Source organism: Geotrypetes seraphini, chromosome 3, assembly GCF_902459505.1.
Source record: "Geotrypetes seraphini chromosome 3, aGeoSer1.1, whole genome shotgun sequence".
Lineage (NCBI taxonomy): Eukaryota > Metazoa > Chordata > Amphibia > Gymnophiona > Dermophiidae > Geotrypetes > Geotrypetes seraphini.
This window is the reverse complement of record NC_047086.1, coordinates 12,864,625-12,880,029: the sequence shown is the minus strand read 5'-3', so window position 1 is coordinate 12,880,029 and position 15,405 is coordinate 12,864,625. Positions and strand designations below refer to the sequence as shown.

The 15,405-nt window shown below is 40.7% G+C and overlaps 1 protein-coding gene across 3 annotated transcripts in view; it reads right to left on the bottom strand.

The window, feature by feature from the left end:
* The window catches only part of ATG5 (autophagy related 5), a 204,562-nt gene that overhangs the window by 155,810 nt on the left and 33,347 nt on the right, over positions 1–15,405 (bottom strand). For all 3 annotated transcript variants that reach the window (XM_033939707.1, XM_033939709.1, XM_033939708.1), the window contains exon 3: positions 15,183–15,310. In XM_033939707.1, the coding sequence (XP_033795598.1) occupies positions 15,183–15,310 (128 nt within the window). The remainder of the gene's footprint in view (positions 1–15,182; positions 15,311–15,405) is intronic.

The following is a 15,405-nucleotide window of genomic DNA, read 5'->3' as shown; positions in this document are numbered from 1 at the left end:
GGGAAGGCACTCGCGCATGCGCGGTGCGGTCTCTAGAACTTTTCAAGTTCTTAGAGTGCAATCACTCTAAAAGTGTCCGTACCGGGGCTCCGTCGGTGCCGTCACCCATCAGTCAAGAATATGCTGCCTGCTTGTCCTGGGATAACAGGTCCCTGCTGTGGCTGCTAAACTGATCGCGGCAGGGAGAATTCCTTGCCACGATTAGCTCAGTGGCAACACAATTCTCTAACCGGTGCCTGTGACATTGGCGCCAGTTAAAGAATCAGGGTGGTTATAATACGTAGGATGCCCGTGTGTGATTTTTTTTAAAGCCGCTTAGGTGGCTGCTGAGACCAGACATCCTATATAGAATCAGGCCCTTCAATTATACAAACTCTAATTTCCTAAATTCTTTTATTATTGTAACTGTTCACCTGCAACATCAGATCAGAGCTGATAGTGTCTGCATTTCTGCAGAATGCAGAATTAAAGGATGGGATTCCAACTCCCTGGGCTTACTCCAACTGAACTCTCTTCATTTTAGTTACATTCTGGATTAGTGTTACATTTCTTTTTTGTTACAGAATTGGATTTTGGCTTGTTGTATGGAAGCCTGCTAAGTCCAAAAAATTCAGGTCATTTTCCCCCTGTAAGGCAAAAAATTATAAAACTGTAGGGAGCAACCAAGCCTGAGAAAACACATAGGGACATTAAAAAAAGGGAAGAGAGAACAAAAATAAAGATATTATACTAGCCAAATGAAGGGGTTATTTACAAAGAACTCATCTCTTGGACATATATAAAGACAAATGAGGGAAGCCTGCAGTACATTATTCAATGATTTCTTTCCAACCCCTCTGCATATAAATGCATGTGTATGAGTGTGGGGAATTATGTCTATACATCTTATATCATGAAATTACACTGGGTGCTAATACACGCAAGGATAAGAATATAAGAATAGCCTCACTGGGTCAGACCAATGGTCCATCAAGCCCAGTAGCCTGTTCTCACAGTGGCCAATCCAGGTCACTAGTACCTGACCAAAATCCAAGGAGTAGCAATATTCCATGCAACGTTCCAGGGCAAGCAGTGGCTTCCCCCTTGTCTTTTTTAATGACAGACTATGGACTTTTCCTCCAAGAACTTGTCCATATCTTTCTTAAAACCAGTTACGCTATCCGCTCTTACCACATTCTCTGGCAACGCGTTCCAGAGTTTAAATATTCTCCGAATAAAAAAAAATAACCTCCTATTGGTTTTAAAAGTATTTCCCTGTAACTTCATCGAGTGTCTTCTAGTCTTTGTAATTTTTGACAAGAGTGAAAAATCGATCCACTTGTACCTGTTCTACTCCACTCAGGATTTTGAAGACTTCAGCCGTTTCTGCTGGAATTAGTCTTTTTTATTATTTTTATCCAGGTACGCCCACCGGAACAGATGGGGAAAATGCTTGAAGTACCTGTATGTAAACCACTTTGAGTGTAGTTGTATAACCACAAAAAGGGGAATACAAGTCCCAGTCCCTTTCTACTTATTAGAAGATAGATCAGGACGTGTTTCGAAGAAGCAGTTTTACCTTCAATTTCTCTCTAAAAAACAAATTAGTTACTTACTCAATGGAATGCATCTTTTTATTATCAGGCACCTCTAATATGGAATGATTTATTGTTTTTAATTAGATCAGAAGTTCAATATACAGCTTTTAGGGTTAAAAAAGGAGGAAAGAAGTTATTAGAGCTAAAAGAGAATCGTTCAGAAAGTGGAAGAAGGATCCAACTGAAGTTGTAAACAGCAAAAGGAATGTCAAGGCAAATGCAAGGCACTAATAAGGAAGGCAAAGAGAGACCTTGAAAAGAAGATTGTGCTGGCAGCAAAGGTACAGTAAAAACATTTTTAGGTAAATTATAAGTAAGAAGCCAGGAAGAGAATCAGTTGGATCACTAGATGACTGAGGGGTAAAAGGGGCTCTGAGGGAAGACAAGGCCATAGTGGAGAGATTAAATGAATTCTTTGCTTCGGTCTTCACCAACGAAAATATGAAGGAGTTACCAATGCCAGAAATGGAATTCAATTCTGATGAATCAGAAAAACTCAAACAAATCTCTGTAACACTAGAAGATGTAATGGGTCAATTTGACAAATTGAACAGTAGCAAATCGCATGGACCCGATGGTACAAATTTCAGAGTGCTGATAGAATTGAAAAATAAACTTGCAGAGTCATTAGTCATTTGAAAATTTTCTCTAAAATCCAGCACAGTACCCAGGAAGACTTGAGGTTTGCCAACATCTTGCTAAGTTTTAAAAAGGGTTCCAGAGGTGATCTGGGAAATTATAGACCCGCAAGTCTGATGTCAGTGCCAGCCCAAATGGTAGAGCCTATTATAAAGAACAAAATGACAGAACATATACATGATTGATTGAATTTGTTTTTTATACCCAAAGAGCTCAGAACGGGTTACAGGTTAAACATACATAATATATAGTTAACAGGATATGATTTGCCAGAATTACAGTACAAGTTATACGATACAAGTTTTTATCCTAACTCGACACATACTAGGGGTCTAATACCAATATACGGTTTACAGATTACAAATTGCCATAATTATCTTTATAGTGCAACTTCAGAACGGTTTACATGAATTTATTCAGGTACTCAAGCATTTTCCCTGTCTGTCCCAGTGGGTTCACAATCTATCTAATGTACCTGGGGCAATGGGGGGATTAAGTGGCTTGCCCAGGGTCACAAGGAGCAGCATGGGTTTGAACCCACAACCTCAGGGTGCTGAGCCTGTAGCTTTAACCACTGTGCCACACTGGGGATCTAATACCAATATACATAATATACAGTTTAATTTAAATTTGCCATCCACTTCCCCTTCTGATTCGCGGTTTTAGGACTCGTGATTTCGATTATTTGTGATTTCCTAAAACCGGAATCACCCCTACCTCCCAGATCTCCCCGGACCTTACCTGGTGGTCTAGCGTTCTTTCGGGGCAGGAGCAATCTTCCTACACTCCTGCCTCGTGCAGATCACTCATCCAAAATGGCTGCCATGAGTTCCCGTCGTGGTCTCAAGAGACTACATGGGAACTCACAGCAGCCATTTTGGATGAGTGATCTGCATGGGGCAGGAGCGTAGGAAGATCGCTAGACCACCAGGTAAGCTCCGGGATGCTGGGGGGAAAGGCGGGAGGGAGGCGGCGGTGGGTCCAAATCGGAACAAGTTATTCGCAAATTTTCAATATTCGCCGGCCAGCTCTGCCCCTAACCCCCGCATATATTGAGGGAGAAGTGTAGTTATAGTGCAAGATTTTTAATCCAAGTTTTTATTCTAATGTGATACATATTGGGATCTGGTACCAATATATATTTCTTTGTAATCCACTGGTCCAAGAGCAGGGGCGTTACATTACATTACATTACATTAGTGATTTCTATTCCACCAATACCTTGCGGTTCAAGCCGGATTACAAAAGAAGTTATCTGGCCATTTCCAGAGGAATTGAAGAGAAGAGCGAGTTGTTTCAGAGAATTGGGAAGAGTCTTGCGGTGTTAGTTTGTCTTCAAAGGATTTCTTGAATAGCATGGTTTTTATTTCTTTTCTGAACGATTTGTAGTCTGGGGTCGTTATCAGTAAATTGGAGAGTTGGTGGTCCAGTTTTGCTGCTTGTGTGGCTAGAAGGCCATCGTACAGTTTTTTTTCATTTTGACGTCTCTGATTGGGGGATGTGTGAACCGTTTGTGGGTTCTCCTATGTCTGGTTGAGGTAGTTTGGATTAGAAGGTTGTTAAGGTCGGCTGGGCTGTCTCTGTTTATGGTTTTAAATAGTAGGCAGTAGAATTTGAATTGTACTCTTGCTTGTATTGGAAGCCAGTGTGAGTCGAGGTATGCCGCCGTGATGTGGTCATGCTTCCTCAGTGAATAGATAAGTCTTAGTGCTGTGTTTTGAACTGTCTGTAGTTGTTTTATCATGGTTGCTGGGCAAGGGAGATAGAGTGTGTTGCAGTAGTCTAGAAGATCTAGGACTAGGGACTGGACCAAGAGCTAGAATCGTGCTCTGTCAAAGAATTTTCGAATTTGCCCCAAGTTTCTCATGACTGTAAATGATTTTTGTATTGTTTTGTTGATTTGAGGTTGCATAGTACAGCATCTGTCTATCGTCATTGCTAGAAGTTTTAGAGTGGGTTGTAAGGGATATATGATTGAGTTTATTACTAGATTTGTTATGGTTGGGGTTTTATTATTTTCGAGGAGAATGACTTTTGTCTTGTCTGGGTTCAGTTCTAGTTTGTGATTTTTCATCCATGTTGCTACTGCTTCAAGTGTCCTATGTAGTGTGTCTGTCAGGGAGGCCGTTGGTTGGTCAAAAGGAAGAAGAATGGTGATGTCGTCTGCATAGCTATAGGAGGTTAATCCTTCTTTGTCCAGGCAGGTGCCGAGGGATGCGATGTAGAGTTTGAAGAGAGGTGGGGATAGTGGAGATCCTTGGGATACGCCGCAGGGGTTGGACCATGATTCTGAATTTTCTTTGTTCAACTTTACTCTGTAAGTTCTGGATTGTAGGAATCCTTGAAACCATGTGTGTACCTTGTCTGTGATTCCTATTGTTTCTAGCATTTGTAATAGAATATTGTGGTCCACCAGGTCAAATGCTGTGGTGAGATCCAGTTGTATAATTAGCATTTTTCTACCTTTGCTGAGGTGTTGTCTAGCTGTGTCTAGGGTATAGAGCTGCAGCTTGCCCAGTCTTTCTTCGTCTCTCATACGAAGAAAGACTGGGCAAGCTGCAGCTCTATACCCTAGAGGAGCGCAGGGAAAGGGGTGACATGATCGAGACATTCAAGTACGTCACAGGTCGTGTAGAGGTGGAAAACGATATATTCTTTCCCAAGGGACCCTCGGTCACAAGGGGGCACCCGCTCAAACTCAGAGGAGGGAAATTTAGTGGTGACATCAGGAAGTATTTCTTCACAGAAAGGGTGATAGATCACTGGAACAAACTTCCGGTGCAGGTGATCAAGGCCACCAGTGTGCGCGACTTTAAGAATAAATAGGACATCCACGTGGGATCCCTACCACGGTCGAGTTAAGGAACTAAGTCATTAGCACTCAGACTTAATAGGGTGGGTAAATGGAGTGGGCAGACTTGATGGGCTGTGGCCCTTTTCTGCCGTCATCTTTCTATGTTGCTATGAGGGAATCCAGAAGTGTCTCTGTGCTGTAGTTGGTTCTGAAACCAGATTGTGTAGGGTGGAGTATGTTGTGGTATTCTAGGTAGTTGTTGAGGAGTTTGGCTACCAGACCTTCCATTAGTTTGACATAGAGAGGCTATGGGTCTGTAGTTGGATGGTTGATCCTTTTCTCCTTTAGGGTCTTTTAGGATTGGGGTGACGACAATTTCGCTGAGGTCTTGCGGGAAAAGGCCATCTGAGAGCATGGTTTGTATTCATTGTAAGAGGAGAGCGTGGAATTTGGTACTGGAAGATTTTAATAGGTATGGAGGACAGTGGTTGAGGTCGCAGGCTGCGTGGCTGTATTTTTTTGTAGAGTTTGTTACGATCAGACCATTGTATAGTGGGGAAGTGGGACCAAGTTCTGTGTGCCACAGCTGATTCTTTTTCTGTGGGGGGGTATTGTGATCTCTTCTAGGTGGGTTGGGGTACCAGTGAGGGTAGTCCTGGCAGTTGTGATTTTGTTTTTAAAGTATTCGGCTATAAGGGTGGCTGAGGGGGAGGGGTGTCATTATTGGCCAGGTAGGGTTTGGTGTCTGAGTTCTTTTAGTATTTTGAATAGTTTTTTTTGTGTCTTGGGTTTCTTTGCCTATTAGGTTGGTGTAGTGTGTCTTTCTTTTTTCTTTTAGTTTTAGCTTGTATTGTTGGTTTAGTTTTCTCCATGCTGTTTTTGTGGTTTCTTGGTTATTCTTTCTCCAATTTCATCTAGTCATCTGCATTGCCTTTTGAGTAGGAGTAGTTCATTATTGAACCATTTGTCAGAGCGTCTGCTAATTCTGGTTTTTGTTTGTATTGGGGCTAGCTCATCTAGGGTAGCTGTGCTTAGCCTGCACCATTATGAGATGAAGTCTTTGGGGTTGCATTCTTGGATTGTTGCATCTGTATGTTTTTATTGCTTTCCTAAAGCTAAGGAGTCCTTCAAGGGATCTGATGTTTCAATCCATCCTTTTTCTGGAGCCATATGTTAACCCTACACAAGGAGGCACTACTCTGAGCTCAAATGCTGTGTAGTAATTCAAATCACCTTGATGATTCTTGAACTAGAGGAGGAGGTGAAAGTCTGGACTGGCTCAGCAAGACACATGCTTCCTTGGAGGCCAGATCATGGTATCAGAGGTCAGGTCAGCAGTATTTGACCTGTAGCTATATAATTCTGCCCAGTACTTGAGGGTTACTGTCTAGAAAACTAATGACAGAAAACCAGCATGGATTTGGTCAAGGTAAACCTTGCCTGACAGGTCTACTGCATTTCTTTGGTGGGTGGGTGGGATAACATGTTGCTCATGCATGTCTGTAAGATGAATGTGCTTTTCTTAATTTATTATATGTTTATATACTTGTGTATTGCACTGTTAATATTTGGAAAATCAAAAAAGAATGAACACATGAATAAAGGTGAGCTGGTTGATATTATGTACAGTAAAACCTTAATTTGCGAGCATAATTCGTTCCAGAAGCATGCTTGTAATCCAAAGCATTCGTATATCAAAGCAAATTTCCCCATAGGAAATAATGGAAACTCAGATGATTCGTTGCATAACCCAAAAACTTTAATACAAAATACTATATGTACTCATATTGCAAGATCTCATTCATTTAGAACAGTCACTACACTCCTGCAGCGTCAGAGAGAGAAGAACTATTGGCTCAGTTGTGATGATGTGACATGTGTATACTGTATTTACTTGTATTGCAAGACTTTGCTCGTTTAGAACAGTCACTTCCGGAGCGTCAGAGAGAGAAGACCCATCGGCTCAGTTGTGATGATGTGATGCGTGTATACTGTATGTACTCATATTGCAAGTCTTTGCTTGTTTAGAACTGTCACTACACTCTTGCAGTGTCAGAGAGAGACAAACCATTGGCTCAATTGTGATGCGTGTATACTGTATGTACTTGTATTGCAAGACATTGCTTGTATATTAAGTTAAAATTTAATCAAATGTTTTGCTTGGCTTACAAAACACTTGCAATCCAAGGTTTTACTGTATTTGGATTTTAAAAAGGTATTTGACAAAGTACCTCATGAAAGACTATTGAGGAGATTAGAAAGTCATGGGATAGGAGGTAATGTCCTAATATGGATTAAGAACTGATTGAAAAATACTCTCAATGGAGAAGGGTAAACAGTGGGTTTGAAGTTCTCAATCCATAATAGGACATTACCTCCTATCCCGTGACTTTCTAATTTCCTCAGAAGTCTCTCATGAGGTATTTTGTCAAATGCTTTTTGAAAATCCAAATACACAATATCAACTGGCTCATCTTTATCCACATATTCATTCACCCCGTCAAAGAAAAGCAAAGTAGAAAGACTCTGTAATGACCATTTCTCCCCTGTTAAAGAAAGAAAGAAAGTGGGCCAGAGGAATGCAACTTACATAATAGTTTTTGTTGCTTTGTATCCACCAGTCCAGGTTTTAAACATTAGGGGGCCATTCTAAGAAAAATCAAAATGAATCATTTAGAAATTTTTCCCTACCACCAGATTTACTTACATTGTACTAAGAGGCATCTCTGTCCGAGCTAGTATAAGTTCTGCAGCTTTAAGAACATCCAAGATACAGGAGATGCCCCAACTCAAGAGTTTCTAATACTGCAGTGCCCTCTGTTGCCTCCAAGCCTCAGGGACAGTCCACCTAAGAACTGTATTGCCACTGCCTTTATCATCTTCATCAATCAAATGAATAGTTCCCTGCTCATTAAAATAAAAAAACTTCCCAAGCCAGCAACCCTGCAGGAAATCGCACCTGCTTTCACTTCCCCTCTCTTCTTACACAATTATGATGCAAATCAAATCTGCAGGGTTCTCAATAACCACCTGATGCACTCACTCTATATTCCCAGACACACACAAAAGATCCACAACACAAAAATAGTGCAATCTGCATAGCGAACTTCAAACAGTCAAGACAATCTTCACCTAAAAACAAAGAGTTAAGAACCATCTTGCTCAAATACAAATGAATTCACAGCAGCACCTTAGCAAGGCAAGCTGTACCATTAATCTGCCCTTCCTTGGATCAAGTCATAAAAGTACTGACAGCAAGTGGACCCAAGCCAGCAAGGTGCTGGGATAGCAAGAGAGCTTGCGGGTTTATTGATAAGATTATAAGACGAGCCATACTGGGTCAGAGCAATGGTCCTTCTAGCCCAGTATCCTGCTTTCCACTATGGCCAATCACAGAAACCCAAACAGTAGCAACAAAGTATGTCTATGTATGATTTTATGTGATTATGGATGTTTTTATTGTAAACCACCTAAGTGGTAGGCGGGTAATAGATATTGGAAATCAATTAGAGATAGCTTGGGAGCACAAAGTCCATTACCAGGCTGTGCCGCCATAGGGATTGGGGCAGTTTGTTCCAAGCATACAGCGCAGCAAGGCAGAAGGGATGGAGTCTGCAGTTGGCAGCTGAAAAGAAGGGCACAGAGAGGAGGGACTTACCAGCTGAGCGGAGCTCACGGGGGGGGGGGGGGGGGTTCATAGGGGGAGATAAGTAAAGACAGATAGTGAGGGGAAGCTAAGTGAGTGCATTTGTAGGTCAGTAAGAAGAGTTTGAATTCTATTTGGAAATGGATGGGAAGCCAATGAAGCGACTTTAGAAGAGGGATAACGTGAGTATAGTGTCTCTCTCAGAATACGAGTTGTGCAGCTGAATTAATTAACTCACTATTCACCTATCTTGGCACCAAAACATGGAACAAGTTATCAAGATGGAAGTCAACTACTACAGATTTCGGAAAAAACTAGAGTCTCTCCTCTTTGAGAACATTTACTCCATTGATGATTATCAACAATGTTCTTCCTCTGTATGCACACCTCACGTATGCTTTGTAACTGCAATGAAGCCTCTCAGATCCATTTCTCTCTCACCTAATTCTCATAGCAGCCTTGTCTACTTTATTCTCTATTGTCGTAACTACAAATATTTTGTGAATCTCAAAATTGTAAATCTCCTTGCACCTACTTAGACATACAGTAACCCAGAAATTGCAGATTAGATTTTCTTTCTTCTAGAAAATATATTTTAGCACCTTCTAATAGTTGCTCCTTTGAGCTGCCACCACTATTAATGTCCTTGTCTAGAAAGCGTGTCCTGAATTGAGCTCAGTACTCAAAGTGATGTCTCTTAGACCCACAGGAAATACTACTTACTTACCGCCTTTTAGAAGGAATTCACTCAAGGCAATGTGCAGCAAGAGTAAGTCAAACATAAGCAATAGACAATTACAGAGGTAAAAATATTCAAATTACAATACAAAGTATGACAAAGCTGGAGCATATAGATATATAAGATAGAGTAGCAGGAGTAAGTGAATAGAACATAAGAATTACCACTGCTGGGTCAGACCAGTGGTCCATCGTGCCCAGAAGTTCGCTCACACGGCCGCCTTCTGGTCAAAGACCAGCACCCTACCTGCGTACGTTCTGGTTCAGCAGGAACTTGTCTAACTTTGTCTTGAATCCCTAGAGGGTGTTTTCCCCTATAACAGACTCCGGAAGAGCGTTCCAGTTTTCCATCAGTCTCTGGGTGAAGAAGAACTTCCTTACGTTTGTACGGAATCTATCCCCTTTCAACTTTAGTGAGTGCCCTCTCGTTCTCTCCACCTTGGAGAGGGTGAACAACCTGCCCTTATCTACTAAGTCTATTCCCATCATTATCTTAAATGTTTCGATCAGGTCCCCTCTCAGTCTCCTCTTTTCAAGGGAGAAGAGGCCCAGTTTCTCAATCTCTCACTGTACGGCAACTCCTCCATCCACTTAACCATTTTAGTCGCTCTTCTCTGGACCCTTTCGAATAGTACCGTGTCCTTCTTCATGTACGGCGACCAGAGCTGGACGCACTTCTGCAGGTGAGGGCACACCATGGCCCAGTACAGCGGCATGATAACCTTCTCCGATCTGTTCGTGATCCCCTTCTTAATCATTCCTAACATTCTGTTTGCCCTTTTCGCCGCTGCAGCACATTATGAGGTCAGAATGGTGCTTCAAAATTCTTAGCTAGGATAAGAGTGGATAAACATAATATTTTGACCCCCTGGACTGATTTACCTCTGACCTTAAGGGGTCGTATAGCCTTGTTTAAAATGGCATTGTTTCCAAAATGGCTATTTGTGATGCAGACCTTCCCAATGTATATGAAAAATAAGGATTTAACCACTTTTTATAAGACTTACAAAAGTTTCTCTGGAACAAAAGAAGCCATGCCTCACTTTGACACAGATGTTTTTGCCTGTGGGACGGGGAGGTTTGGCCCTCTCAGATATGCGTAGGTACAATGTTGCTTGCTTAATGAGGCACTTGAGGATTGGATTAAAAATGCACAATATTATACTCCTGTCTAACTTGAGCAGCAAATGATGTCTCCTCCACATTTATTATATTACTTACATACACGAAAACCTTAGCAGATTTTCCCATCTTTTATTGAAATCTATGAGACAGTTGGCAGTGGCTCTTCCACTGTTCTGCGCCCCTTATGGGATAAGAAGGACTTGGACCCTGATGTGACCAATAGTTATCTCAAGCAGTGGTAGGAGAAGGGTCTTTGCTTTGTACGAGATCTGGTCGCTGAACAGGGGGATATGAAACCCTTCCAAGTTCTACAGCTAGAAGGTCACTTGTGGGAGCGGGACTGGTTTTATTATCAACAGGTTTCTCACTATATTTAATCAATTGGGGGTTTTTTGGGGGGGAGGTTAATGATTTTTGTTGATAATGCAGCCAAAATCACAGTGAGAAACAAAAGTCTGAGTACAAAGTGATACGAAAACAGTGCAAACAAACCAGGAATGGTAACAACAAACAAGCAAAATAAAGCAGCAATGCTATGCCCAATAGCCAAATACCCACTAGAAGCAAAGATATAATAGCAAGTCTTTCAGCAGACTCTAGAGATCAACAAACAATAGGGCTAGTATCCCCCTGGAGTACGAGCCGGGCTGCAATAACAATTTTGTAGGGGATAGAAGAAACCTCGTTCATACACTCACATCCATTCCAACAGGCAACAGTTGTCCAGGCGTACCATATAAGTCACACCACAAAATCCCCACATAGTCCCGCACACACACCAAACATTCACATACCAAACACACCAGCTTGAGAGTAGGTACAAAGGGTGCCTCTGAGATCCAGCCCATCAAGATCGTGGCTGAGCCGCAGAGACAGCCTCCTCAGCCACCTTCTGGAACGCCCTCCTTGATAAACATAAAGGCAAGAGAGAATGCAGACCGTTTAGGGTACCTGTTTGATAAACGGCATATCAAAGAATAAAGAAACTTGAAAACTTGGCACCGAGGATCTATGCAGTTTACAAAAGATTAATCTATATCACAAATGAAATTCTTAAGATTAGTTGCCCAAGAATCTAGAAAGTCTTTAGATGCCTTCTGAAATCCAAATATGAAACAGATACAGAGAATAGTTGTTTAAAATCTTTATCCCAGACAGCGGCTTGATATGAAAACTTACGTTTGTGATATCTTTTAAACTTACAACCCTTTACCGATGGATAGATGAAAAGAGCATGAGCTTTACAAGAGTGTTTTAGCTTAGAGGCCATGAATACATCCAACAGATATGAAGGAGCCTGACCTGATATAATTCTGTAATATATACAACCAAATAAAGATAACACGGGCCTTCATGGACAGCCAATGCAATTCACAAGAAAAGGGATATGTGATCGTGCTTTTTCAGACCATAAATTAATCTCACCGCTGTGTTCTGTATGAGTCGCAGTCTGGAAATATTCTTCTTTATCCCCGCTAAATAGACAATATTGCAATAGTCTAGGTGTCCTAATACCAACGATTGCACCAGTAACTTAAATGCAGAGATATCAAAATAAGCTCTGAGAGTATGGAAAGCCTTGCAAACTATCATATCAACTTGTTTCTGCATAGTCAGATTCTGATCTAAAATAACTCCCAATATTTTAACCAAAGAACAATTACAAAGACATGGGGACACTGGATGAAGTTACAGGGAAATACTTTTAAAACCAGGAGGAGGAAATTTTTTTTTCACTTAGAGAATAGTTAAGCTCTGGAATATGTTGCCAGAGGTTGTGTTAAGAGCGGTTAAGCGTAGCTGGTTTTAAGAAAGGTTTGGACAAGTTCCTGGAGGAAAAGTCCATAGTCTGTTATTGAGAAAGACATGGGGGAAGCTACTGCTTGCCCTGGATCGGTAGCATGGACTGTTACTACTCTTGGGGTTCTAGAATCTTTTATTACTCTTTGGGATTCTAGAATGTTGCTACTCCTTGGGTTTTGGCCAGGTTCTAGGGACCTGGATTGGCTACCGTGAGAACGGGCTACTGGGCTTGATGGACCATTGGTCTGACCCAGTAAGGCTATTCTTATGTTCTTATTGAATCGTCTTCATAGTAATAGAATCTTCATATGAATTCTGACGGGGCGAGGCAAAAAATAACTGTTTTTTCTGAATTCAATTTTAGTCTGAATTCCAACATCCAACCCTCAATTAATTCAATTATTTCAGTAATAGTTTGAGTAATATTGGAGAGTAAAGAGAGACATGGAATAATAACTGTGATGTTGTCAGCATAACTAAAAAGTTTTACTCCCAATTTATTCAGACTTTTTTCCTAGAGAAGTAAGATAAACATTAAATAAAAGTGGGGAGTGGTGAACCCTGTGGGACACCACATGAATTTTTCCAATCAGCAGAACAAATATTGTCCATTCGAACACGGCAGGAGTGAGAAATCCAAGATCCTTGAAACCAAGCATACACCTTTTCTTGAATCCTGTATGCATCTAGATCAGGGATCTCAAAGTCCCTCCTTGAGGGCCGCAATCCAGTCAGGTTTTCAGGATTTCCCCAATGAATATGCATTGAAAGCAGCGCATGCACATAGATCTCATGCCTATTCATTGGGGAAATCCTGAAACCCTGACTGGATTGCGGCCCTCAAGGAGGGACTCTGAGACCCCTGATCTAGACATTCCAACAATTTGGAATGATCCACCAAATTGAAGGCACAACTTAAGTCAAATTGTAAGATTAGGGCATTACTGCTTTTACGAAATAGATGATGCAGAAAATCCAGAACTTCCACCAAGTACTGTTTCAGTACTATGCTGAGAACGGAAACCAGATTGGGAGTCATGTAACAAAGAATGATCGTCCCAAAAATTTGATAACTGTATTTGAACTAGCCCTTCCAAAACTTTTGTAAAAAAATAGTATTGGAGACCAGGGTTGCAGATTCTTTAAAGTTCTTAACAATCGGAGTAATGATAATAGAACTTCCATTTAATGGAAATTTTCCAGTGTCCAAGAGATAGGTTAATCAATTAAATAGCTGAATTTTCAAGCTTAAAGGCACTGCTTTCATAATAACCGTTGAACAGTGATCTAAAGTGTAATAAGATTTTACATATTATAAAGTGTTACAAATTGATTCCAATCTGGTTTATGAAATGACAACCAGCTGAGATCAGCATGACTACCTTCGCTATCTTGAGAAACATCTTGAGCAGATAATGTTCATGTGGGATAAAAGATGATCATAAAGATGTAACCTTTGAACTAAAATAATCAGCCAAATCATTTGATGTTGGGGCTACAATAAGAGACTCTCTAGTCTTCAAATGGCAAGTTTAGGTCCCCTATTAACACAGTTATCATCTCTGCATATTATTCTTTTGATGGCTATTTATCTCTTCACCTTGTAATGATCACCGATGCATTACATCTCTTCAGGACCACACACAGCAATTTACTTGTTTCTTGCATCCTCAGTAGCTTTTATTTGGATCTTTAACATACAGAAATTCTTACCTTCTTTACCTGTCCTTCTGAAAAAATGATATCCCGGGAAGGCCAGCTCCAGCCCTGATGATCACCATCCCATAAATCCCCTTCTAAGTCTATGACGTTCATAGATTATAAGCCATTTGTACCCTGGATTTTCCACTCCTCTTGATTAGTAATGGTACCAACCCCTCGCATCTGTGAGTGTAGTGCAGTGGTTAGAGCTACAGTGGGTTCAAACCCTGTGCTGCTCCCTGTGACTCTGGGCAAGTCACTTAATCCTCCACTGTCCCAGGTACATTACATAGATTGTGAGCCTGGGAAAATGTTTGAAGCACCTGTATGTAAACCAGTGGTCTCAAACTCGCAGTCCGGGGGCCACATGCGGCCCGCCAAGTACTATTTTGAGGCCCTCAGTATGTTTATCATAATCACAAAAGTAAAATAAAACAGTTTCTATAGCTATAAATTACATTATTATTAAGACATCCAAAAGGAGATATTTATAAACTACAAAGAGTTTTACCTTATGCAAAATTTTCATTTCCTTAACTATTTTTTAACATTAACTATTTTTTTTTCTGAGGCCCTCCAAGAATTCATAAATCCAAAATGTGGCCCTCCAAAGGGTTTGAGTTTGAGACCACTGATGTAAACTGTTTTGAGTGTGGTTGTAAAACCCTTCTCTAACCAGTCTCCTTGCTCTTTAAACCGGATTTTGCCAGTCTCCATGCACTATTTTTAATAGCCACTATTGTGCCAGTAGATCTATGGGCTGATCCCTCCCAGAACCTTAAGATCAACCTCACAGCATTCTCTTAATGTCCCATCGCTAAAGATAATTGGTACTTGTTGTTGGCATGTTCTTATGTATTCTTTCTATAAAATTGTAGTTCTTCCCTCTTTTTCCATTGTTTTCAAGTCATAAGTATGTTTGTTTAGTTCGTGTATGTCTAATTAATTTAAAAATGTTAGTCTCCCAGTTATAACGCTTTGTACTTTTGGATAAGCGTTTAATCAAAATTTAAATAAACTATGAAACCATGACTTTCTGGACACCTCCCCATCTCTGCATCTATATATACTAATGAAGTTTCCTCAAAAGTCTTTCATGAAGAGGGAATACTGGAGTTTTAAAAATGCATATAAATTATCTAAAATGAGCGTTACTTACCATTTCAAGGGTGTGCCTTCATAGTCAAACCATATCTCGCTTAAATCCTCTGGCCTCATCACCTTCTGGAAATGTTTTTTCACTTTGTCCATCACCAGCGTTAAGTAGCTTATTCTAGGCAACAGCAACTGAAAAAGAAATCTGTAGTGAGTGCAAATCTTGTCAAACACACTAGCTTTAAAGAACTCAGAAATTTGTTTTTCTGCATTCGGGAAGGAGAAAG